The 27,278-nt window shown below is 49.1% G+C and overlaps 1 protein-coding gene and 1 pseudogene across 1 annotated transcript; both read right to left on the reverse strand.

The window, feature by feature from the left end:
• Positions 1 to 2,918: 2,918 nt before the first annotated feature.
• On the reverse strand, positions 2,919 to 5,213 carry LOC141917290 (uncharacterized; annotated as a pseudogene).
• Positions 5,214 to 19,819: 14,606 nt separating this feature from the next.
• LOC141917287 (olfactory receptor 14J1-like) lies at positions 19,820 to 20,800 on the reverse strand. Its single transcript, XM_074810392.1, has one exon. The coding sequence runs from the start codon at positions 20,732 to 20,734 to the stop codon at positions 19,820 to 19,822; it is 915 nt and encodes a 304-aa protein (XP_074666493.1). The 5' UTR covers positions 20,735 to 20,800.
• Positions 20,801 to 27,278: the final 6,478 nt, after the last annotated feature.

Here is a 27,278-nt window from a genome sequence, read left to right on the forward strand (position 1 = left end):
TAATTGTTGGAGGTTTTGGACAGAATGCTGTGATCTTTGGGCATCCATTTACTCCCCAGCGACTGTTGACGCTGGTCACCGCATCCCACACTCACTCAGCCCATCCTGGTTTATGTGGTTTGAGGAAGCGTTTTAATAGACCATTTGTTCTTTCCACAATTCCATTTGCTTGTGGATAATACGGGGTATAAAACACCCACGAAATTCCCTCCTGGGCTGCCCACTCTTGGACCACTTTGTCTGTGAAATGTGAGCCATTGCCTGATTGGATTGACTGTGGTTTGGGGAAAATTCCAAACCATTCGTTCAGGGCCTTTACTGTGTTTTCTCCTGTCGCCTTGGCACATGCTTTAGCTTGCACTAGTCCAGATACTATCTCCACACCCACCAGTATATAGTGCTTTCCTTCTGATTTTCGAAAGGGACCGATGTAATCAATCTGCCAGGCCTCCCATAGGCCTTTTCCCTCTCTTAAGTGCAGAGGGTCACTCTCCAGAGGGTGTCTGTCCAGATGGACACGGCATTCTTCACAGGAAGATATACAAGTTTTACATTCCTCCCTGGTAACTGGCCACCCTCGGGCTTGTGCCTCACAATAGAGGTCCTTAACTCCTGAATGTTTCTGTTTTACATGTAGCCATTCTAACAGACATTCCCAATTTTCTGCTCTCTGAGTGCTTTGTAGGGGAGCCAGCCAGGCTAGTTCACCCACCTCAGCATTCCATCAGCTCGCTGGGGTATCATCCTGTTGATGAGATGCTACCCCTGCTACTGCAGATTTCCCTTGCCTGGCAATGGTAAGGATATCCTGCCATTTTTCCTTTTGCCATACAGGTATTCTATTGACCTCCCATCCATTTTGTTCCCAGAATGGAAGCCATTCAGTGCAACCTTTAAACACAGCATAAGGGTCAGTATAGATATAGACAGAAGAAGCAGATTGAGCCTCATGTTGGAAAACACTCCACACAGCAACTAGTTCTCCCACTGGTGCGCTACCTTCTCCTTCGGTAATGATGTGTTCCTTGGTGTCTACCTGAAGTGCCACAGCTCGGTATTTCCAAATTTTCCCCTCCCGCTTTGACGAGGCATCCGTAAACCAGACATTTTGCAATTGTCCAGGAAATGGAGGAGATACTTGTATTACAGACAAAAGCTCGGGTGTTTCCCTATCTGGGTTTACTTCATCTTGTATATTTAGCACTTTCGTGGCTCCTTCAGTTACAGAAAAGATTTCACAATAGTGTTCTATTTGTGCATAGCATTTTCGCACAGAGGGTCTCTGGGCCACCCCGTCAAGGGGTGGAGTTCCTGCCAAAACTGCTTTGATCACTTTAAATGGGCCTCTGAGAACTAAAGGTTGCTGCCGGATGGTGCGTTCGGCTTCTCTCAGAGCTAGGCTAACTAGAGACAGGCCTTTTTCCCAAGTTGTATACCTTTTTTCAGCATCTTAGAAGTTACGAGAATAGAAACCACTGGGCCTAACCAGACCCTCTGGACCCTTTTGCCACAAATGGATGGACAGTCCAGTCTTGGCGAACCCCCATTCAATTTGAACCGGTACGGTTAGGTGAATTGGACCCAGGGCTTGGTAGGCAGTCGCTTCAAACACCAACAGCTGTAAAGCCTCATCGTGGACCTGAGTCCACTCCCACTGAGCTCTCTTTCTCAATACATCATACAAGGGTCTGGCAATAATTGAAAAGTCAGGAATGTGTTTCCTCCAAAACACAAGCAACCCCAATGCATGCTGTAAGTCTTTCTTTGACTCTGGCATCTTGATCTGATCGAGAGAGGAGAGAGTATCCGGTGGGATACACGTCATATCCCCCTTCCACCAGATCCCTAAAAACTTTACCTCACTTGAAGGGGTCTGTATTTTCTCAGGGGAATTGTCAACCCTATATTTTCTAGATGGGTAATGATATCCTTTTGAGTTTCTTCAACTTCTTCTACCTGACTCCCTCCTATGAGTACATCATCTATATATTGATAAATCTTTACCTCTGCTTTTCTGGGAATTGTTTCTAATTCTTGCGCTAGGGCATGGTGAGCTACCGTGGGGGGATGCTTGTATCCTTGAGGGAGTCATGTAAAAGTGTACTGTTGTCCTTCCCAAGTGAAGGCAAAGCGATCTTGGTCCTCAGGTTGTAAAGGGACCATAAAAAACATATCTTTAACATCAATTGTTGCCATGACAGGGTGGGATTGTTCCTGAATGGTGGCTATCAATTCAGCAATGTTTGGTACGGCAGATGTGAGTGGACCTGTATTGGCATTGAGCCTCCTGTAATCTATTGTCAATCTCCATTTGCCGTTTGGTTTTTGGACCGGCCATGCTGGGGAGTTGAAGGGGGAGTGAGTGGAAACTACAACCCCTTGTTGTTTCAAATCTTCCAGAACTGGTGTAATTCCCTCCCTTGCTCCCAGAGGCAATGGGTAGGGCTTAACATTCGTCAATTTGGAGGGAGGTAGGGCTGGTGCAGGTCTTAACAACCGCACATCCAGAGATGGGAAACCGAAAGCCCATTGTCTCCCTTTATCATCCAGCCAAGTCTTTCCCTTCAAAACATCAATTCCTAGAAGATCGAGTGGGAAATCTCCCACTGCCATGGTAACTCTGATGGCATCATCCTCCCCTGGTAATTGCAAGGTTACAGTTGCAACTGCCTGTGGTTGAACACTGCCAAGTGCATTGACCACTAACAATTTTTGTTTTGAAGGTTTGATGCCACATGAGATGGCATCTGTGGTAGTAAGTGCAGAAATCTGGGCTCCAGTGTCAACTAAAAAGGTCACTGGAGTTTGTCTGGGTCCTACTATTCCTGTAATCACTAAATCACCTTGTTTGGTTTCGGTGAGCTGTCTAATATACATCCGCCCTTCGTTCCCCCGCCCACCTTCGGGGAACGAAGGATCTAGCTTCCCCCCTCAATTTGTGGTTTCTCCCCTTCCTCTCCTAGATCAATCAGAGGAGGTGCACTAGGGGAGGTTTCTTTGTGGCTTGTGGTCTTGCCTCCTGGCTGGTCGGGCCAAGTTGAAACTAACTTCTCCAACTTATCAGTTGACAACCCGTCCATTAAGTCATGCGAGATTCCTTTCTGACAGCCTTCACTCCACAGGGTGTTACGCTTATTTGGGATCTCTCTCCCTCCCATAGTTCTTGGTGGAGGGGACTTCTTGTTACTTGCAGCCCATGGGACCACTTCTAATTCTGCTCATCTCATGCCCCGGGAATCTACTTTGGCACTTGGGATTGGAGTAGGTCCATATTGTTGGGCATAATTAATTAATTCCCTAGCTACTTCTTCCCATGTCCATACTTTGTGCTGCTCTCGGCTGCGTCCAGGGGTTAATGTTCCTTGCAATGATGCCAATGCTCTCTGACTTGAAGGAGTTTCAGCTATCTCCTTTTGCAATTGAATCCCCATAGTCTTTAACGAATTGGGGAGTCCCCTTACCAGAGGGGTCATTCGAACAGGATCTACTTGCAGTGTCATAGGTGATTCATAATAAGGCTTTAATTCTCGGTCCTACATCATCTGCAAACATGCAGCCTTTTGCACACTCTCCATGAGTTAGTCTACTGTTCCCTGTATGATTACCGGTTCTCCTCTCTCTTGGGGATCTATTCCCCCTGCCCAGTAGGCAGCTCTTTGGGTTAGGGACCATGGAGCCCTTCTGTCTCCAGTTGTTAAGAAAACATTGGGACCCCAATAGCCCCCAGCTTCTTTTTCTGATAACATAATCTGGTCTCCTCCATTTAATGACACTCTCCACACATATTCAGTTTCAGACTCCCCTTGAGTCCGAGCATATTCTTTTCTTAACTTGGCCAGCTCTGTAGAGGTAAAAGGAACTTCTTTGCTGGTTATCTGCGGACTGGCATCATCATCGTCCCCTTCGTACTGATAGTCTCTTTTAATCAAGGGACGGAGAGGGACTTCTAATTTGTCTAAGCGCATTTTGAGGTTTTGCAACTCATTGGTGGGGTAAAGTGTACATATTTCTCCTCGTTCTTCCTCATTTTTATCTGACAAAAGACACTCTTTCAAAACTCTATTTGCTGTTTCCCTATGTTCTTTTTCTTCCTTCAGTCTCCCTTTTAAATCCTCTACTTGTCTCTGGAGAGACTGAACCAGATTCTGGAGGGACTCTATCATTTGCAGTTCAGAGGTGCAGTGGTTTTCCTTTTCATCTACTGCGGCTACCAGACTGGCACCCAGGACTGCACATATAAAACCTTTGCCCTTGCCAGACCTGACTTTTGCATCTTTCTGCACAGCAACAATCCTATCAGTGACAGCCTGTAAGTTGTACCAATTCCCGCGGGCCCAATCCATTCCAGGCACCGAAGGTCTTGATTTATGTTTCTCTAACAGTTTAAACAATATTTCCTTCCCGATTTTGGGTACTTCCTCTTTCGAGGGTTTTTTTAAAGCAATACTCATTTTTTCTTCAAAGCAAAACAATTCTTCAGTTACACAGTGTTCTACTCCTTACGTCCCTAAGAGGTACACACTAAATGTTACTCAGACAAAAAGATCGGAGTGGTCATCTCAGGGAGGCAGCACATAAAGTTACACAACGCAGGGTTCCACTCCTTACTTCCCTGAGAACGTTTACATTCACTAATAGATCGGAGTAGTCGTCTTAGGGACACAACACATCAAGGCTCGTCTTTCTGCAACACTAAGAGGTTCTCAATTTCAGCAAGGCTGTGTGGCGCTTTCACTTCAAGGGATCCTGTCTGTGACACTAATTTAAAATGTCCCGATCCGATATCGGGAAGGGTTCTTAAACGATCCCAGGAGTGAAATTAAGACACAAACGAGGTCAGATGCCATACAACCTTGTTTACTTTATTTACTATAACAATTAGTAATACCGATAGGACAGATGGTGACTCCAAGCTCCAACTCCAAGGTCCTGGCTCCAAGTAACAGGTGTCGAAGAAGGTGCCTCGAGGGAGGAGTACGCAGTCCTTTTATTGTCCTAGTCCCCTTGACCTTTTCCAAAAGCATCCGCCCATTTCGTGCCGGCCTGCACGTCTCATCCCGATCATGGGGCTCCTGGTCCCGTGGTCCTCCATGCGCAGATGTCCAGGCGCTGGTCATGTCGGCCCGCGTGTCTCCCGCACCCCGATTTAGCTTCGGGCAGATGTCGTGGTTTTGTCTGGGACCCTTTGTCTCCTTTAGAATGTACTCCTCCATGGCAACAGGGTGCCGAGGCCAGGAAATGGTGGTGGTGCAACAGCAATGTTGAGACAAACAAAGTTTAACACAGTTCTATACAGTTGGTGACATGGACAGTGGGATTGAGTGCACCCTCAGCAAGCTCAGCGATGACACCTAGCTGTGTAGTGCGGTCGACACACTGGAAGGAAGGGATGTGCCATCCAGAGGGACCTGGACAGGCTGCAGAGGTGGGCCTGTGCAAACCTCATGGAGTTCAACAAGGCCAAGTGCAAGGTCCTGCACAGGAGTTTGGGCAATCCCAAGCACAAATACAGGCTGGTCAATGAGAGGATTGAGAGCAGCTGTGCAGAGAAGGACTTTGGGGTATTAGTGGATGGAAAACTGACTGTGAGCCCGTAATGTGGGCTCACAACCCAGAAAGCCAACTGTGTCCTGGGCTGCATCAAGAGAAGTGTGGGCAGCAGGTCAAGGGAGGGGATTCTCCCCCTCTATTCCACTCTTGTGAGACCCCACCACAGTGCTGTGTCCAGCTCTGGGGCCCCCAACTCAGAAGGACATGGACCTGCTCAAGCGGGTCCAGAGGAGGCCACGAAGATGATCAGGGGCCTGGAGCACCTCCCTTATGAGGACAGCTGACAGTGTTGGGGCTGCTCATCCCAAAGAAGAGAAGGCTCCAGGGAGGCCTTCTAGTGGCCTTCCAGTACTTAAAGGGGGCTACAGGAAAGCTGGGGAGGGACTCTTTATCAGTCATTGTAGGGATAGGATGAGGGGTAGTGTTTCTAAATTGAAAGAAGGTAGATTTATATTTGATATAAGGAAGAAATTCTTCCAGTGTGGTAAGACACTGGAACATGTTACCCAGAGCAGTTGTGAATGCCTCCTCATTCTAGAGGCATAATGTTCCAGTGTCTCAACACCATCATAGTAAAATAATTTTTCCTTATATCATATCTAAATCTACCCTTTTTCAGTTTAAAACTCTTACCCCTTGTCCTGTAACTACAGACCCTGGTAAAAAATCTCACTCCATCTTCCTTGGCAGGTGACTACTATGTTTTCATCTGCAAACACCTTGGAGAGTGCCCAGACATCTCCCAAGATGGCATTTGGAGGCCTCAAGAACATGACCAATATAGAGAGGCTGAATACCCTGTGCTCAGCGAGGTGGAGCCTCAGGACAGAATAGGAGTAGCCCAAGAGTGCTTGTAGAGAGGTTTCAGAGATAGTGGAGCTTTTCTTCATAGTGGAAAACAGCATGAGAAAGAAATAATGCCTCAAAGTGGACATGTGTAAGTCCAGACTGGACACAAAGAGAAAAAAAAATTCACTCAAGGTGCAGTGCTGCAGTGCAGCATATCACCCAGAAGGAGTCTGGATCAGTGCAAGGATTTTTCCTTCAAGGAAGAACCAAGGAGGACAGTGAGATATCAGTAAAGGAAGGAAGATGCTCACGTCAGAGGAAGATGAGACAGCTGGGTGGGTGACTACAGCCTGTAGGGAAAGAACCACAGGTGATGCAACACCATAGGACAGCCAGTGGTGGAGATGACAGAGGGTTGTGGAAATGCTGAAAAACCCACAACCAAGTCAACCTCTTCCAGACTTTGGCCATGGCTGGTGTTTTTGCCACTGATGCCTATGAGGAGGCACAGTCCCCTGCAGCACTGGGACCTCATTGCCCCCTTGTCCCTACTCAGGAGCCTGGCAGGTGCACATCTCCATCGCCCACTGCCCCAGGAAGAGCCCTGAGCAATGTGTGAGGGACAGGATCTCCCTTCCCAGGGGGTGGGGGTCACGGCTTGGCCCTTTGCTTCATGGGGTCAGGGCTTGGGCCTTTGCCTTCATGAAACACATGCAGGTTTCCTCAGCATCAGAGCCACCTTTCCTTTGCTTTTCCCTACCTGCCATCTCTGCCTCCACATTTCTGCTCTAAGTGGAGCCTGGGGAGGCTTTGTCAACAGTGTCCCTCAGTGGGACCCATTAAAGCCACAAGAAACTTTGCAGTTTGCATCAAACTTTGACTTCTTTGGAGGTTTTTTCAGCAGCTTCTCAGTGTTTGAAGTTCATGCACTTGACACCAAACCCACCTGAGGGGTCATTGAAATACGTTGGGCTGGTCCTCTGCTGTGGAGCTGGGCCGGGCTTCTGTGACAGAGGGAGCTCAGGGCAAGTGGGCAGCGCTGCAGAGAGACAGCTCTGCCCAGGAGCAGCTCCTCTGCAAAGCGCAGCAGGGCTGAGGGCACTGCCTGCAGGCACCGAGGGCAGAGGAGCTGGGCACAGAGAGGGGAAAGGCAGATGGGAGTGGGAGGATACTGAGAGCTTAGAGGAGATGAAATCTTCAGGGCCCTTGACTCAGGCTCCCGGGCTGCATCTGCAGGGGCGTTACTAGCAGGCACAGGGACTGGATCATCCCACTCTGCTCAGCACTTCTCAGGCTACACCTGGAAGACTGAGTCCAATTCTGGTTCCCACAATTAATGAAAGACGTAGAGAGACTGGAGCTCGTCCAAAGGAGTGAGAACAGTCACTCACTGGAAGAAACTCCCTAAGGGATGTGGTGGAGTCCCCATCACTGAAGGTTTTCAAGAAGAATTGCCCAAGGTACTAGATAATCTCATGTAGTCTCTGTTTCACACAAAGTGTTGTACCAGATGACCTGTCGAGGTCCTTTCCAACCTGGGCTGGTCTATGAAACTAGGATTCTACAAATATCTCTCTCATTTAATAGTGTTAAACTCCCCAGGTCCCAGGAGAGTCCCCTGTGCTGCCCCACCATCCCCCAATAAGTCCAGTTGGCCTCCAGGTAGGGTATCACTCCTCCACAACTGCACTCTCAGCCTCATGATCCAACTTGTAATTTGCCTATCTCATTGTCAACACATCCAGACTGCAATGGCCTAATGGGTACAAGAATATTGAGGGAGACCATGTCCAAAGTCTTCCTGGAGATACATGACACCCTCTATTCTTCCCTCATGCACAAAAGCAGTTACTTCATCAAGAAGGCAATCAGGTTGGTGAGGCATGATTTACCCTTGGGAAGTCCCTGCTGAATGCATTTGGAGACTTTCCTCTCTTTTAGGTGCCCAGAAATGTCACCCAAGAGGACTTTAACTGATGGCGCACTCCTCACCAAAGTGACCATGTGCAGCCAGTGGCTCCCTGGGTGGCAGTTTTGGCCTCTTTCAAAGATGGGTGCAACACTGGCTTGTCCTCACTCACAAGAGACCTCTACCAATCCCGTGACATTTCAAAAGGGATATTCCAAAGAAATATCGATCTTCCCCTGTAACTTCATTCCCATTCTTCTGCCTGTTATAACACACATTTAATTTATCAAATCATTCAGATATTTGCACCTGTACAGGATTCAATGACCATTTCTACAGTCACCTTTTCAGATGCAGACTGTCTAGGCAAAGGCCCTTTCCATTATTCTCCAGTTTTCTTCTCCCCATACTCTTTGTTCATTCAGATACATCTAACATATCCACTTTTTGCTTTGACACCACAGAGTTAAGAGTTTTCCTGTCTTTCAATAGCCTATTTGTCTCCTTAGCCAACTCTTTCATTGTGTTTATCTCTGTCTTTAGGCAACATCATTAGAGGCAGCTTGTACTTAGCATATGCTTGCGGAGTTTGTTTTACTGCTGATGAAACTTGCTTGCTTTACTTTTCTTAGTTTGTAATTAGGAAAAAGAATCTGTGCCTGTGTGCAGCCAGTTCTCTAAGGAAAGCAGGTAGGAGCTGGTGCAAAGGAGCTGTAACCTCAACCTGCAGACTGTGGTGGAGAAGTCTGATGTAAGGAAAAGTCCCAGGAGGCCAATGAGAGAAATAGTGGGGTTGGGTAGGTGCGGGGAAGGTTGTCCATTCTGTGTCAGACCTCAAGGAACTGCTTTTCCACCTGTCCAGACGTCCTTAGGAGAGACCCTGGATCAGTATCTATTGGAGAATGCTGCCATCACCTCTTCTCTACACTGAAAATTAATAAAATACACCCTTGAAAAAAAAACCAAACTGATTTTAATTTGAAGGTCTTTGACATCTTGATCCATAACTACTCTAGGAAACTGTTCAAATTGTCTGTACAGGTCTTAAAGACATGAAGAATAGTACAGGAAGAGACATGGCTCCTTAGGGCTTGCTTTATTTTAATGAGACCATGGTGTATTTGACACTGAGTCCTTGAACCTCAGGTACTGAGAGAAGATTACACAAACGTCTCAAAGACTCAACGTAAAAAGCAAAACCCAAAGCATTAATGAGTCCCATGGAGGGCCATGACCAGCAAAGCCTCTGAAGGGACTTATTAGGACAGATAATTGGAGAACAGGTAGGCAACGGTAAGTGCAGGCAACTCGTATGCTGAGAAAACCCAGGGTTTTGTTTGATGAAGCAGAAAGGCCAAGCCCTGACCCCCAGCCCCTGGGAAGGCAAATCATGTCCTTCACACATTGCTCAGGGTTCTGCCGGGGACAGTGGGATGTGAGGTGGGTGATGCCGAGTGAAGGACAATGGTATGACAGTTCCCCAGCTTTATGGGAGGTGTGCAAGGGGGCAAGGAGTTCCCCCAAGGGCCTTAGGACCTTATCTCCCAGGGCTGCTGGTCTTTCAGCTTCTCGGTCAGACATGACCAAGCCTTGTACCTGCTGCTTTCCCATCATGTTCTCAGGCAGAAGAGACACGACAACCCAGCAGATCTAAGGCCCCTGGAGTGAGCCTGGGCCCTTCAGCAGAGGGGATCTCACAGTCGATGTGCCAGCTGGGTGCCTTCTGCTGGCCTGTCAGAGGCACTGGCGGAGGGGAGTTTAAAAGCACGTCTCCCAGCCCCGAGTTAAGGGCTGACCTACCAGCTGTGACCTCACAGTCCCTTTCTCAGCCTTGCTGAAGCTGCACTCAATCCCAATGTCCATGTTGCCAACAAAGATATTAAACAGCACCTGTCCCAACACCGACCCCTGAGAAACGCCACTCGTCACTGCTCTCCACTTCCACACTGAGCTGCTGACCGCAATGATTTGAGTGTGACCATCCTCCCAATTCCTTACCCAGTGAGTGCTCCATCCATCAAACCTGTGTCTCTCCAGTTTAGAGACAAGGATGTTGTGCAGGACAGTGTCATATGTTTTGCACAAATCCGGGTAAATTACATCAGTTGCTCTTCCCATATCCACCAGCACTGTAACCCCATCGTACAAGGCCAGCAGATTTTTCAGGTATGATTTGCCCTTAGTGAAGCCATGTTGGCTGTCACCAATCACCTCCTGATTCCCATGTGCACTAGCATTGTTTCGTTTGGGTAGGATTTATCACAATAACGTCCCTAAAACAATTAAGTGGTATCACCATCTGTGATTCCAAAATCACTTTGCTGAAGAAGCATTTGACAGCTTGCATGGGATAGGACTCACCCCACCACTGTCACAGGCATTTATGTTTACACTCATCCATCTTATTTTTCCCTCTTAGTAACTTGTGTCACAGCTTGATGTAGTCATTTACTTATTTCAGTGCTTCCATGTCTTGAGAGAGAAGTTATTTCAACAATGCAAGAAAATTCTCTCAAGTTCAAATTCAAAAAATCTCTCACATTGAAGGACCATTTAAATGAGCATATCTCTTTCCAAATGAGCACATTTTTCTTGTGAATCATGAGTGAAAAGTAATCCTGGGAAATTCCAAAATGGCAACACTGTGACAGGGATGAGAGAAGAGAAGATTTTTATGTTTCTTTGTGGAGACAACCTTAATGTACAGTCGTCATCCTCACGGCTCCAAGGGATGGTCCCTGCTGAGCAAGAGTCCCTCACTTGTGCAAATTACCACACGTGTCCCAGCATGTGGTTCAGTGCTCCTGGAATTACATATTGAAAAGTGGAGCTGCCAAGCCCATGCTAAGTACAGTTCTCCTGAAGTGCTAGAGACCACTATGGGAGGAGATGACATCATCTCCTCTACTGCTAAATCCTTCCCCCATCAAAGTATCAGAAATAGTGTGTCCAGCAGGGACAGGGAAGTGATCTTGCTCCTGTACTCGGCCCTGGTGAGGCCACCCCTTGATGACTGTGTTCAGTTTTGGGCCCCTCACTCCAAAAAGGCCATTGAATGACTCGAGCGTGTCCAGAGAAGGGCAACGGAGCTGGTGCAGGGTCTGGAGCACAGGTCTGATGGGGAGCGGCTGAGGGAACTGGGGGGGTTTAGTCTGGAGAAGAGGAGGTTGAGGGGAGACCTCATCGCCCTCTACAACTCCCTGAAAGGAGGGTGCAGAGAGGGGGGATGAGTCTCTTGAGCCAAGGAACCAGCACCAGGCCAAGAGGGAATGGCCTCAAGCTGCTCCAGGGCAGGGTCAGACTGGCTCTTAGGAAGGATTTCTTTGCAGAAGGGGTTGTTGGGCGTTGGAATGGGCTGCCCAGGGCAGGGGGGGAGTCCCCATCCCTGGAGGGGTTGAGGAGTCGGGTTGACCCAGCGCTGAGGGATCTGGTGGAGTTGGGAATGGTCAGTGTGAGGTTCATGGTTGGACTGGATGATCTTCAAGGTCTTTTCCAACTGAGATGGTTCTGTGATTCGTTTAACCCCTCCCAGTCTAGACTGGGCCCCTTCCCAGTATAAAGTGGAACCTCTGATCTTGTCGCAGTACAGGCTGGGGCACTCCCCAGTCAGAACTTGATCCCAGTAGTGCCTGGGATCTGTCCCAGTACAAACTGGGTCCCTTTGACCCCTGCCAGTACAGAGTGGGCCCCTTCCCAATCCAAATTAGATGCCCACATCTCCTCCCAGTCCAGAATGTGGTGGGTCCCAGTCCATGCTGATACCCTCCCAGTACAGACTGGGCACCACCCCAGTACAAAGTGGAACCTCTTATCCTGCCTCAGTACAGACTGGGCCAGGTTCCAGTACAAACTGGATACCTTTAACCCCTCCCAGTACAGACTGGGCCCTGACCCAGGACAAACTGGATCCCTTTAACACCAACAGGTACACACTGGGCCCCGTCCCAGTAGGAACTGGATCCCATCCCAGAATAAATTGGATCATTTTACACCCTCTTAGTACAGACTGGGCCCTGCCCCTCTAAAACCTGGTTTCCTTGTTCCCCTTCCAGTACAGAATGGCCCCTTTCCAGTACCAATTCTATCCCCTGAACCCCTCCCAGTACACACTGGGCCCTGTCCCAGTACAAACTACTTTCCTTGGACCAGTCCCACTACAGACTAGGCCATTTCTCAGTCAAAACTGGGTCACCGGGCCCTCTCCCAGTACAGACTGGGCCCTGTCCCAGTAGAAACTTGATCCCCTGATCCCCTCACAATTCAGACTTGGCCCTCTGTCATCATAGACTGGGTCCCCTGTCCCCTCCCAGTACAGACTGGGCCCTGTCCTGGTAGAAACTGCTTTTCTTGGACCAGTCCCACTACAAACTGGGCCACTTCACAGTCAGAACTGGATCCCCTGGCCCTCTCCCAGTACAAATTGGACCCTTGATTGTCTCCCAGTGCAGAATGGGCATTGTCCCAGTATAGACTGGGACCTTATTTTAGTACAAACTGGTTCCCCTGCCCCCTCCCAGTAGAGACTGAGCCCATTCCCAGTACAAAGTGGAACTCTCATCCCCTCTAAGTCCAGAATGTGGTGAGTTCCAGTCCAAACTGGATGCCCTGACCCCCTCCCAGTATAGACTGGGCACAGTCCCAGACCAAACTTGTTCCCTTTATCCTCTCCACGTTAAGACTGGGCCCCATCCCAGTACAAACTGAAACCCCTGGCACCATCCCCAGTAGCACCTGGGATCTGTCCCAGTACACACTGGTCCCTTTCACCCCTGCCAGGACACACCGGGCCCCTTCCCAGTCCAAACTGGATGCCCACATGTCCTCCCAGTCCAGAATATGGTGGTCCCAGTCCACCCTGATAGCCTCCCAGTACAGACTGGGACCCTTCTCAGTCCACACAGAATCCCTGGATCTCATCCCAGTCCAGACTTGGCCACTCCCAGTACAAACTGGATCATATGTCCCCCTCCCCAGTACAGACCAGGCCTCTTCCCAGTACCAACCAGATCTCCTGGTCCCTTCCAGTACAGACTGGGCCCTCTCCCCTTACAAACTGGATCCCCCAGTGCCTCCCAGTACAAACTGGAGTCCGTCCCTGTAGCCCTGGGCTCCCAGCACGGCCATCTTGGAAACCCAGCTGAAAGGGAATTCAAGGGCAGTATCATAAGATTTTACTATTTGGGGAATAAATAGAAAATCAAGATAATGGGTGGTCCCAGCTGGGTTTAGTAAAGGAGTTGTAGATAAATCTGAGATATTTCACATCCTTTTTCCCTTATATTTTACCAATTCTCCTTAATCTTGCCTCAAGGCAGGAAAAACAGCCAAAGGACTCAAATCAGGGGCTACTTGAGCAAAATCAAATGTTACTGCTCAAAACAAATGAGATTTATAAATTTGTATATCCGGGGGGGGTGGGGGGTGGGGGGTGAAAAAGTGTCATTGGCTTCTTTGTCCCTGTCCATGGTCTGCGAAAAAGTTTACATTTTACAGACAAGAGTCAAACTGAAAATGAAACTTTCTTACACACTGATCACACATCTGCTTTTCTGCAAATATTTCAACTTTTGGCCAAAATGTTTATTCAGGTTTTTCGTGGTTTGAGCCCAGGGAACAATTGAGCCTCACACAGCCGCTCACTCCCCCCTCCCCCGCCAGCACTGGGAAGGATAAAAATGAATCAAAAAAGGCTCAGGAATGGAGATAAGGAGAAGGAGGGGTCACTCACCCATTATGGTCACGGGGAAAAAGACGGGAACATTAGGGGAAGAAAAAAGTCACTTTAATTAAAAATACTAATGATAACAATGTTTAACATCAACATGAAGCATTATTGTATCTTAAAAACACCTCCCCTCCCTTCTTCCCCACAAGAAAGAACTTCAAAATATTTATACACCCCAAACCACATGATTATGTAATTACTACAGTGACTATTGATTAGTTACTTATCACTTCTACCCCTCATTGGTCAGGAACACGCTCGCTTCGATTTAAAGTTACAGTGAGTTTTTTATTTTCTGTGCACGCTCCAAGGTTGAGGGTTTTATTTGGACAGGGGTCTTTAAAGCACCAGGTGGGTCCAAAGGACACTCCAATCTCCAATTAAACTATTTTAACGAGCTTCCGTGTACCAGGATGTTTCTCTTCTTCAAGGACAGTAGCTCCTGATTAGAAGTTTCTTTCTAATTATCATTGATGGTTTGAAGAACAGACTGAGTGAGCTGATGTGTCTAATCTGTCCTTGGGTTTGATGAGAAACACTTGTATGGAAAATAATACGTACTACGTGCCCTTGGGTGTGATGAGAAACAGTTGTGCATCCTACAATGTGTGAGGGAAACAGTTGTGTGTCTTACAACATGCGATGAGGAACTGTTTTGCGTCCTTCAATGTGTGAAGGAAACAGTTGTGTGGCGTATAGTGTGTGATGAGAAACAGTTGTGCAACCTACAGAGGCACTACCACCATCGCTAATTGGCTCGTCCAACTTGGAGCTGGGGGAGCTTTGAGAAACTTCTCTCAGGGGGCCAACACTGTATCCCCCTCCACCACGACCAAAAATCCCACCACACACACAAACCCAGCACAAGGGCTTGATGCAGATGCCCACAAAAAGGTGGTCCCTGCACAGGGGGACCTGAAGTCCCGATATGGGACTGGGAAATGTGACCCTGGGCTGGTGGGAGAATTTGTGGAGCAGGAGCTGGTGGACAGGCAGGGTGGGCCAAAGCATCCCGGTCGAGACAACTCGTTTCTCTCCCTTGAGTAGAAAAGTCTGGAGAATTGCACCCAAACTGTCCAGCACTGGAGGAGGATGAGGAATGAGTGGGTCCAGATGCTGCAGAGCCTACTTGGAGATACTCCTATAACCCAGAAACACTGGGATTAGTGCAGAATTTGTTCTTTATAGAAGAGCGTTTAATTTATTTTGTCTTGTTGATTCCCTCTGTGAATCAAGGCGGCTTGTGACGTCAGGGTGTGAGTGAATATGGACAGAGTCTGGGCAGGGGGTGCTTTCGGGGTTCTTTGCGTCTCTGCTTCACAAAAAATGTGTTTTCCTCTGGTCTAAGGCCATCTCCACTGTGGAAAGTGGCCTTCAGAGGAGGTAAGGTGGACTTAATATACAGCAGAGGAGTGTATTTTATTGTTTATTGAACCATGCCTTGCGTTGATTTCACTTTTTGGCAATTAAACATCATTCTGTGTCCATGTGCAAGTTGTTTTCCAAACACAGCAGGTGGGAGTTGGTGTCAATGGGCTGAAAGATGCAGCTACAGCCTGTCCTGGAGAAAGCTCAGCTTTGAACAAAGGTGCTGGAAGTCCCAGGGGGCTGATGAGAGAAATGTGGAGTTGGAGGTAGGAACAAAGATTGTCCACAGAGTATCTGACATAGAGGGTCTGGGCTTCCCGACATGTTCAGCCTCTATCAGGAGATGCTCAGGATCAGCATCAATTGGAGTTTGCTGATGTCACTTAATGTGTGAGCAGAAAAATTTTTCCTAAGCAAATTCTTTTGTTATATCAAAGCAGGTATTTGAGTACAATCGATCTTACCTAGAATTAGGGAGATATTCTGTTAATGTATAATGTGTGTTAGAGTCCCATGTACTTACAGTCCCTCCCCATAGTTTGATCATGCAGATAATTAATCTCCATCCTTTTGTTGGATTCGGAGCCTCAGGGGTCCAGTCAATTTTGATTCCCATTGCTGTTTCGGGGCTCCTTTAACTTGAGTGTGATGCATCCACGATGATCGTTCTTTAATCTTGATGGATATATGTAGGAGTCTGGGCCATGCTGGGGGGGAAGTTAGTGCAGGCACAAGAGTGCAAGGACGAAGACAAGGCCAGCAAAATAAGGTTGGCAAAAACACACAAGATAAGTGAGTAACGTAAGTGAGAAACACCTGTGGTCAGCAAAAGCACACAAGTCTGAGCAAAACAGGGTATGAGATAAGGGAGTTTTGGCAAGTTTTGGGCTTTACGTGCTAATTGCAATTAACCAATGCAAATGCTTGTAGAGGCGCATGAACAGTGCGTGCAGATAACCTGTAGCCTATTAGAAGATAGATGAGTGCGTGTACGGAACTTAGTAGAATATAAATGTAACCAGGATTGGAAAAATAAAGATGGACGATCTGATCATCACATTGGTGTTGTGTCGTTCCTGTTCCCACATGGAGAAATAAGGACCCCGGCTAATGGTGACCCCGACAGATATATGTGAAATTAGTAGCACCTGAAATGGACCTTCCCATTTTGGTTCCAGAGGTGAATCTGAAAAAGATCTGATATATACATAATCACCAGGTTTCATCTCCAACCTGCGTTGATGTTCCTGCTTGTATCACATATGGTCTCCCATATACTATTTCAAAAGAACTTAATCCCTCCTTAGTTCTGGGTTTGGATCTGATCCTTAGAAGGGCTAAGGGCAATGCTTGGGGCCAGGACAATCCAGTTTCCTGGCCTAGTTTTACTATTTATAATTTAATTAAATGATTCATTTTTTCTACTTGACCACTTGTTTGTGGATTATATGGGGTGTGTAATTGCTAATTTATTCCTAAAAGTTTACTGCTGGATAATTTTTGCCACAAAATGTGATTCCCGATCTGATGACATTGTTGCTGGAACTTTAAACCTTAGTATTATTTCTCATAACAACACCTTAGTTACTTCTCTGGCTTTATTAGTTCAGCAAGGGAATGCTTTTGGCCACCCGGAGAAGGTATCTGTCAGAACCAAAAGGTACTGAAACTCCCCTTTTCTTGGGAGTTCAGAAAAATCAATCTGCCATTGTTGTCCTGGGTAATTTCCTTTCCCTATTCAAATGCAAACAATAACTGACTTTCGGAGCTAAAAGACAAGCAAAAGAATGCATCTTTTAGGTCCAGCACGGTAAACCAAGCCAATTCTGGTACTAATCTAATTAATACTGTATATGGGTTCGCTACAACAGGATGCCAATTTCCTCCTCTCTTATTGCTATATACTCTCCATGCTCTGTCCAACAAGGACTCCAAATTCTTACTCTCTGACAGTTTCAGCTTCTGCAGCTTATTTCAAATGTCATGTGCTAATAATGACACTAACTGTTGTATTCCCACCTTTGATCCTGGATCTAAGGCTGTGTCGCCTCATGGTATCCCGCAGCCTATCCAAGAATTCTGATGAAGTATCTTTAGGTCCCTGCCAAACGGCGTATAGGGCCGCACAGTTAATTGGTTTTGGTATAGCCCGCTCCATGCCCCTTACAATCCAATCTCTATGTGCATTTAGCAATCTCATATGGGCTCCTCGGTTGGGGTCCCAGCGTGGGTGTTTTATTAGAAACTGAAAATGCTTGGTCACCCCAACAGAGTCACTTCGATACCCCTTTGCTGTACTTTTCCAAGTTGCAAGATCAAAGGAAGTGAACGGGACTTTTATTCTGACAGCCTCCCCCCCCACCCCCACCCCCCCATCTGGCCCTGTGGCCTCTCTCAGAGCAGCGGCACCACCGCTCGCTTCTCCCCAGATACGGGGCTATGAGGCAGGAGCCTGACTCTGGCTCTTCCAAACTTTCACTCTCCTCCTGCCGGCTTCCTACCAGTGGTTTATAGTACTCTGGTAAACCCTTTATTTAGGCCCCTTTCTCTTTCCCTTCCTTCTTATTTTCTTTTTCCAGTGCCAGCACTAGTGGATCTCGTGGAGGTGCCAGGCCACAGCCTGTTTGATATTCAGGATGGTGTCAGAGGGTGAAAAACTTGTCTGCATAGGAGACTTCATCCCTCCTTAAAACAGCACCACTTGTAGCAGGGTGTTATAATTCAAGGACCCATTAAGGGAACATTTTGCCCCTCATCCAATTTATATAGGGGCCGCCACTCATTGCAATATTTTATTAGTGTCTTTTTATTCACACTTGCGCCTGGAGATCCCCCTATCTTATTCCAGCATTTTAAAATACAGCCTAGGGAAATCTTTGATTATTCCCCCACTCTGGCCGCTTCCCATCTTGTCTACTTTACCTTAAAACGCTACCCGATAAGCTGACAATATCCCCCTCAGGCAGATAGTACAAAGGTGCACTCTCCCCCCAGAGTATGCGGGACAACCAGATGATCAGGCCCAGTCAGCATGGGTTTATGAAAGGCAGGTCCTGCCTGACAAACCTGATCTCCTTCTACGACAGGGTGACCTGCTTATTGGATGAGGGAAAGGCTGTGGATGTTGTTTACCTTGACTTCAGTAAGGCCTTTGACACCGTTTCCCACAGCATTCTCCTGGCAAAACTGGCTGCTCGTGGCTTGGATGGGCACACGCTTTGCTGGATAAAAAACTGGCTGAATGGCCGGGCCCAAAGAGTTGTGGTGAACGGAGTTAAATCCAGTTGGCGGCTGGTCACGAGTGGTGTCCCCCAGGGCTCAGTTTTGGGGCCACTCCTGTTTAACATCTTTATTGATGATCTAGACGAGGGGATTGAGTGCACCCTCAGTAAGTTTGCAGATGACACCAAGTTGGGTGGGAGTGTTGATCTGCTCGAGGGTAGGGAGGCTCTGCAGAGAGACCTGGACAGGCTGGAGCGATGGGCTAAGGCCAACTGGATGAGCTTCACTAAGGCCAAATGCCAGGTTCTGCACTTGGGCCACAACAACCCCCAGCAGCGCTACAGGCTTGGGGAGGAGTGGCTGGAGAGCTGCCAGTCAGAGAGGGACCTGGGGGTGTTGATTGACAGCCGGCTGAACATGAGCCAGCAGTGTGCCCAGGTGGCCAAGGCGGCCAATGGCATCCCGGCTTGTATCAGCAATAGCGTGGCCAGCAGGGACAGAGAAGGGATCTTACCCCTATACTTGGCACTGGTGAGGCCGCCCCTCAATGACTGGATTCAGTTTTGGGCCCCTCACTCCAAAAAGGCCATTGAATTACTCGAGCGTGTCCAGAGAAGGGCAATGGAGCTGGTGAAGGGTCTAGAGCATATGTTGTACAAGGAGCAGCTGAGGGACCTGGGGTTGTTTAGTCTGAAGAAAAGGAGGCTGAGGGGAGACCTCATTGCCCTCTACAACTCCCTGAAAGGAGGTTGCAGAGAACTGGGGATGAGTCTCTTTACCCAAGGAACAAGCCATAGAACAAGAGGTAATTACCTCAAATTGCACCAGGGAAGGTTTAGACTGGATATTAGGAAGCATTTCTTTACAGAACAGGTTGTTGGGCATTGGAATGGGCTGCCCAGGGAGGTGGTGGAGTCCCCATCCCTGCCGGTGTTTAAGAGTAGGGTCGACTTAGCGCTGAGGGATATGGTGTAGTTGGGAACTGTTAATGTTGGGTTGATGGTTAGACTGGATGATCTTCAAGGTCTTTCCCGACCTAGATAATTCTGTGATTCTGTTTGGGTAGAAATATAATAACCACAGATTAACCCAAAATTATAATGACAGTGACAATAATAACAATGATAAAGAAAACACTCATGATGACATAATAACAACAACAACAGCAACTATTACTACTACTATAGGCTTGAAATGGAATGCTCTGATAGTTATTTGCAGAGAGTGATGGGAAGCTTATCATTATAGTGAAACAGTCATGAAATCAGTTTCCTCAGGGCATCCTTGGTCTCCTGGTTCCTCATGCTGTAGATGAGGGGGTTCAATGCTGGAGGCACCACCGAGTACAGAAATGACACCACCAGGTCCAGGGTTGGGGAGGAGATGGAGGGGGGCTTCAGGTGGACAAACATTATAGTGCTGATAAAGAGGGAGACCACAGCCAGGTGAGGGAGGCATGTGGAAAAGGCTTTGTGCCGTCCCTGCTCAGAGGGGATCCTCAGCACCACCCGGAAGATCTGCACATAGGACACCACAATGAAAACAAAACATCCAAAACCTAAACAGACAGTAACCATGATAAGCCCAACTTCCCTGAGGTAGGAGTGTGAGCAGGAGAGCTTGAGGATCTGGGGGATTTCACAGAAGAACTGATCCAGGACATTGCCCTGGCAGAGTGGTAGTGAAAATGTGTTGGCAGTGTGCAGGAGAGAATTGAGAAACCCAGTGTCCCAGGCAGCTGCTGCCATGTGGACACAAGCTCTGCTGCCCAGGAGGGCCCCACAGTGCAGGGGTTTGCAGATGGCAATGTAGCGGTCGTAGGACATGACAGTGAGGAGAGAAAACTCTGCTCCAATGAAGAAGAGAAAGAAAAAAACTTGGGCAGCACATCCCAAGTAGGAGATGTCCCTGTTGTCCCAGAGGGAATTGGCCATGGCTTTGGGGAGAGTGGTGGAGATGGAGCCCAGGTCAAGGAGGGAGAGGTTGAGGAGGAAGAAGTACATGGGGGTGTGCAGGTGGTGGTCACAGGCAATGGCGGTGATGATGAGGCCGTTGCCCAGGAGGGCAGCCACGTAGATGCCCAGGAAGAGCCAGAAGTGCAAGAGCTGCAGCTCCTGTCTGTCTGCAAATGCCAGGAGGAGGAACTCAATGATGGAGCTGCTGTTGGACATCTGCTGCCTCTGGACATGGGGGACTGTCAAAGGAGGAATAAGCAGTGAGAAGTTAAGGTAGACTTCTCTGAGCAAAATATCCTCCACTTCTCACAGAACCCCCCCAAACTGCTTCACCTCTTCCAGGAAACCTTTGACATGTCCCCTTATTAGCTCTGTCTGGTGTTGGCCGAGGGTACAGCAGGCATCAGGGGTCTCTGCTGGGGGCTCTGGAGGAATCAGTCCTACCCTACAACAGCAGGCAAATAGGAACATAGGGTGATATCATATCAAATCCACTTTTGATATCGAAGACCTTTTCCTCATTATCCCCTAATTCATGTGACTGCAGAGCAGACCTGAAGGGATTTTTTGTTTGTTTAGTCTCTTCTAGTGGCCCACCACACCTGAGGAGTGTTTTTAAGTCAGAGATCCTTGGCATTTCTGCTGCGCTCCATGGTGGAGTCTTGTGGGTCCTTAGAGAAAAAGGGCCTGTCCCTTCATGCAGAGTGAGGACAGCTGCTGTGTCCATCAGTCCTATTCACAGATGCCTTGTGTGGCACCTCTTTGAGCTGGAGGACAATCGCACTCAGGTGTTCCCTCCAAAAGAGACTGGACCCTGCTGAGAGCAGAGGACCTCAGCTCTCCCCTCCCAGCCAGGGACACAGAGGTGTCTTTACAGCTGCCCACATATGGCCACCCAGCAGCATTTCCATGTCCTTAGCACTGAGATGTCTTCTCCAGGGGGTTCCTAGAGAATTCAGAATGCCATGGGGCAGCTGTGCCCTTCTGGAGGGCAGCCTGCAGCCAAGCAGGACACCCCAGGGAAGGACCTGATGAGCCAAAATTGTCATGTCATGAAGGGAGGGTCAGTTCATTGCCCACCCCACCCACTGCAGTGGCCAGAGCCCCAGAGTAAAGCAGGGGACTGGGATGCTTTTCCTCGGATCCAATGGCATGACAGAACCTGCAGCGTCAGTGTCTGAGCTGCGCTTGAGGCCTCCACCTCCACACCAGGGAGTGCAGCAGTAAGAAGAAAGGCAGCAGGGAGAAGAGGGGAAGAGGCCAAAATACTCATGCCAAAGAAGGCAGCACAGGGAGACAACGCTGGACACTCAAGTATTTCTCCTCCTCTGTTGTCAGGGTTCTGGGAGGGCAACTCATGACCGTGTCCCTGGGACATTAATGGTGAGGGGCTCTACTGGGTGGGAGAGGAGACCAGGGATTTGTTCCCTGAAGGTGTCTGCACTGCAGGGGATGGCAAAGAGTCACCATCCTCCCACGGCATTACTGGTAGAAACTCCCTCACAATCCCTGCCCATGTTTCTGCTGCTTGGACCTGTCAGCCCTGGGAGCTGTTTCTCTGTCCCTAAGTCTCCTCCCTGTCAGTGCTCACAGCCCCCATCCCACCCGCTGTGTGCTCAGCTCTGCCCTGCAGATCTCTCCTGGCAGCAGGGCCCTGCCCAGGGGTATCTCTATATGTGTGCAGGGTCATAGGAGCAGTTCAGACAACTCCTAAGGAGAACTGGGGTCTCGGTGCCTTCTCCAGAATGGAGAAATGAATTCCCATCTACCTCTGTCCACCAAACCCACGAACAGGGGGAAACTCAAAGCACAGACTCTTTCCTTTTCAGTTAATGGCTGCCAAAGGCTCTCACTATATGTCCTAGGAGTGATCTGGAGCTGTCAGCAGCCCGGACCCACACACACCCTCTCCACAGCAGAAGGACCCTGCTCTGCCGGGGGTCTCTCCTTCCCACCACAGCTTCTCCCCACAGCACCATGGGCAGCTCCCCGGGCAGGCTGAGTGCTGACCCTGGCAGGCGGCAGAGTCCCTGCCCCAGCACACAGCCCCTGGGCTGCAGGGACCCTGCTCTGAGGGACAGCCCTGGGCACCCCTGGCTGCACCCACGGCTGCACACCCCTGCAGCCATCCCCGGGAGAAGGCAGCCGCCATGGCCTGTCCCTCTGACAGTGCAGCAGGGAAGCCCTGCTCTGGAGCATGTCCTCCTCCTCTAGACACGAGGGAGATTCCTGGTGGCTGTGCCGGCTTCACCAGATCCCTCCATGACCCGCAGCTGCATTGCCCTGCACCCAGAGACTTACTGTGTCAATCCCTGTGAAGATTTCTCCTCCAGTGAGCTCTCAGCATCATCCCCTTCCTGTCTGCCTTTCCCCTCTCTGTGCCCGGCCCTGCTGTGCTTTGCAGAGGAGCTGCTCCTGGGCAGAGCTGTTTCTCAGCAGCACTGCCCACTTGCCCTGAGGTCCCTCCATCCCAGGAGCCCGGCCAGCTCTGCAGCAGAGGACCAGCCCAAGGCATTTTAATGACCCCTCAGGTGGGTTTGGTGCCGAGTCCATGAACCTCAGACAGTGATAGGATGATGAAGATGCCTGTCAAGAAATGAAACTGAGATGCAAACTACAAAGTTTCTTGGAGTGTTAATGGGTCCCAGTGAGGACCATTACTGACAAAGCCTCCCCAGGGGCTGCTTAGAGCAGAAAATTCCAGGCAGAGATGACAGGGAAACAAAGAGCATGTTAAGGTGGAACAAATTCTCAGTAAACCTGGATGTGTTACGTTAAGCAAAAGGGCCAAAACCTGACCCCCAGCCCCTGGAAAGAGAGATCTTGTCCCTCACACATTGCTCAGGGCTCTTCCTGGGGCAGTGTGATGTGGGGATGGGCAACAGCAAGGGCAGGACTATGGTCCAACACCTCCCAGGCTCTCGGGTGGGGAAGGGGAGGCCATGAGACCCAGTGCTGTAAGGGGAAGGTGCTTCCTCATTGGCATCAGTGGCAGAGACAACAGCCACAGCCAAGGGCAGAAAGAGCTCATCTCTGCTGGGGGATTTTGAGACTTTCCTCATCCCTCTATCATCTCCACCACAGGCTGTCCCACACCTGCACCTCTTCCTCTGCAGGCTGGAGATGTCCACCCAACTCCCACCCCTTGTTCTCTCCTGATCATCTCCCTTCCTTTATTGATATCTCTCCATCCTCCCTGGCTGCTCCTTGAAACACAATGCCTGGAGCTGCTCCAGTCTCCCTCTTGGTGACTTGTTACACCACAACACTGCCCTTCAAGTGACACTTCTCTGTGTCAAGTTGGGGCCTCCCCAGCTGCACTAAGGCATTAGTCTTTTCTCATGCTGCATCTCGCTACAAAGAACAGCTCCATCATCTCTGAAACCATCCCTCAGCCACTCTCAGACTATGCCTACAGTGCCTGGAGCCTCTACACCACTGGGCCAAAGAACTGCAGGTCCCTCAGCCACACCACACAGGTCATGGGCACTAGGTCCCAAACCCCACCTTGGCAGACAGTCACTCAACACTCTCCAGGTCCTCCCTACTTCTCCAAAATGGGGAGCCACACCCTGGGACACACCCATGTGTGTGGAGCCACACCAGTGCTGAGTGGACGGGGATGGTAACTCATGGTGTCTTGGTGGCCCACGCTCCTCCGAATGCAGCCCCGTAGGCAGCTGCCCTTGTTCATTGTGTCCATCCTCTCCTGGCTCTTAGGGCATCCCTCGTAGTGCCCAGGCCCTTCTCCTCAGAGTCGCTGCTCAGCTGGTCAGGTCCTGTCCTGATGTATGGGGCTATTGGCCCACTGCCCCCCACCTATACAAGACTGACCACTATTCCTTGCAAAATTTCAAATTACTTCCATTTGCAGAATCCCAAGTTTTCTCAAGGTCTCCTTGGACTGAAGATCCATTTGGTCAGCTTTTCATGTTTGTGTTTATCTGGCTCATCTTAATTAGGGTGTCTCTCAGAAGAGAACAATATGAGGAATTGAAGGGTACTACAAATACCCCCTGCTAGAGAAACTCTGGGTCTTGATGGTCTGGTACTGATAAGGCCATGAGGCTGGACCCAGAGGGGAAGTTGCCCTTTATGGGAGAGAGCAGCAGGCATGTGTGGAGCTCTGCCTGGGGATGGGTGATGAGTCAGCTGAGCTGAAGGGTCACGGGCAACACTGTGGTGGGTGGATGTCTGGAATGGACCCCCTGATGAGGAAGAGGAAGTAGATGAAGCCTTCTTCATTCAACTAGAAGAAGCCCTGGTCCTCATGGCAGACCTGAACTATCCCAATATTTGCTGAAGGGGCAACATAGCAAAGTGAAAGTCATCTGGGAGGTTTTGGAGTTAATTGAAACCATCATCCTGACAAGGGTGACTGAGGAGGCAGTGAGGGGAGGTGTCCTGCAGGAAATCATACTTAGAAACAAGGAAGAGCTGGTCAGGGATGTAACAGTCAGAGGTGGGAGAGCAGAGTTGAGGTTCCTGAGAGAAGGGAGCAAGGCCAAGAGTAGGACTTCAGTAGAGCAGGGTCTGGCCTGTTGAGGAACCTGCCCAGAAGAATCCCATAGGATATGACACTGAAGGAAGAGGGGAGAGCTGTTTGATGGTATAGGATCTCTTCTTCAACTTCCAGAACAGTCCACCCATACATGCAGGAAGGGAAGCAACATGGCAGGAGGCTGGTGTGGATGAGTGTGAGAGACGAGAAACCAGGCCTGTGAGAAACTAAGAAAAACAGCCTGAGAAAGCAAAAGTTGAGGCTGATCAAAGAAATGCCTCAAACACTCGCAAGACAAAACTATGAGTCACAGGGTGCATTCTGTGGAGGTCGAAGCTGATAAGGCTGCCCGAATAACACAAGATGGGACTGGAGGAGGGAGCCCTGTGAAGACAGGACGGCTCTGCTCTGGTGCACCTGGCCAAAACTTCAAGAGCCATCTGTCCGGTGAATGACCTTTGCTTCATTATCCACGAAATGCATATTAAAGTTAACACCCCTCAATATGCTAACAAGGGCTAACATGATCATGTTAATTACATCATCCCACGAAACACCTCACCCCTCCCCGTACATGGGATACGTAGGTATGTGGGTCGACCTAGGGGATGGACCCAAGGAAAGCGGGTATAAATCAAGAAGGGGGGGTGGGGGGGGTGGCGCGGCCCCGAGGAGAGAAAGTGCAGTGAAGCGAAGAAGACGGATGCCAGCGAAAAAGACGGATGTCTCCCGTGCCTCCCGGAACCCTCGTCGGCAGGAGCTGCGCAGAAACCCAGACCGGTGATCTGTATTTCCCCATTCCCTCTATCTCCCTCTTTTCCCTTTCCTATTAAGCAATGCAAGGCATATTATATTGTTTGCCACAACTTGCTATATACTTAGCCAACTATCGTGTGTTCAATTAGTACATTGTGAGTAGTTAATAAATGTTTAGACTTGGAGACTTGTTGTCCGCTCCATTGGGGATTTGCGAATCTGAGTCACTTGTCCCCCTCGTCTGAGCGGGACGTGACAATGAGGAAGAAGCTCCTGACAAAAATCAAGCATGAAGAGGCAGCACAGAGAAGGTGGAAGCTGGCTGCCTTCCAGCCTCAGTGGTTCTGTGACTGTGCTGGAGTGAGACGTGTGTCTGTGTGTGTGTGTGTGTGTGTGTGTGTGTGTGTGTGTGTGTGAGGGATTTTTAGGGTACTGGAGGGATGAGGGGATCCCAGGGCCAGCTCCTGGACAGGTGGAGAGTCTAAGATCAGCTCCTGGAGAGATCACTATTGGATGCGTATATATAGAGGCCAATGTTTTCCACTGCCACAGCCCAGCATACAAACAGCCCAAACCTCGTTTCTCCTTTCACCACTGACAGTGGTTGTGCTTGGCCTACAGACCTCCCAAGGTGCCTTCCAGGATGGGTGACGGTGCATTTTCTTCCACCACAGCTCTTCCCTTGATGATGACAGGGAGAGCACTCACATTCCCCATGACCATTGAAGGGAGCAGACATAAGTTTGGAGTGATCATGTGTGGTTTTTTCTCCCCCTGAAGTCACTGACACAGGGCTGCTTGGCAGAAAACCTCTGATACAGGTTTCATCATCTCTGAGCTTAACCTTGGATTTCTTTTTCCTTCTTTTCCCTCCCAAGTTCTTCTCTTTCATCATCCTCAGACACTCCTCTACAAACAGCCCAACTCTGCCCTTTCCCCACTGCCCCTGGCTTTGCTTGCTTCGTGCCCTCCTAGAGTGTTTCTGAGAGGGTTATTGTGTTGATTATTCCCTTGGTCAGTACAAAACCAGCAGCTCCTTTTATTAGCTGTGGTGTCCTGCAGTTTCTTAACCTGTGATCTTGTGTTGATGGCTCAACACAATCAGGGTGAGCCACCTGCACACAAACATTAACAGCTTGCAAAATGGAGCTTCAGCGTAGGGGACCTTTGAGAAGAACCTCTGGGATGTGGCCAACAGAAACTTCTCAAGATTTACAAGGAGAAGTGGTCAGTCCTGCACTGGGGATCAAAATAACCTCTATCATTCCCCAGATGTAAGAAATCAGGCAAGGAAGGCAAGAGACAGGCAAGTCTGAGTGGAGACCTGCTGGTCAAAGTAAAGGGCAAGAAGGAAATGCACAGGCAGTGGCAGCAGGGACAGGTACCCTGGGACGAGCAGAAGGACGCTGCCGAGTTGTGTAGGGATGGGGTCAGGAATACCAAGACGTGGCTTGAGCTGAACTTGTCAAAGGATGCGAAGAAAAAGAAGCAGTGCTTCTACAC

The sequence above is a fragment of the Strix aluco genome, chromosome 36, assembly GCF_031877795.1.
Source record: "Strix aluco isolate bStrAlu1 chromosome 36, bStrAlu1.hap1, whole genome shotgun sequence".
In the NCBI taxonomy this organism is placed as follows: domain Eukaryota; kingdom Metazoa; phylum Chordata; class Aves; order Strigiformes; family Strigidae; genus Strix; species Strix aluco.

Bases quoted from the DNA above. Each gene is read 5' to 3' on its own strand.
- LOC141917287 (XM_074810392.1), bottom strand. From the start codon at position 20,734: ATGTCCAACAGCAGCTCCATCATTGAGTTCCTCCTCCTGGCATTTGCA.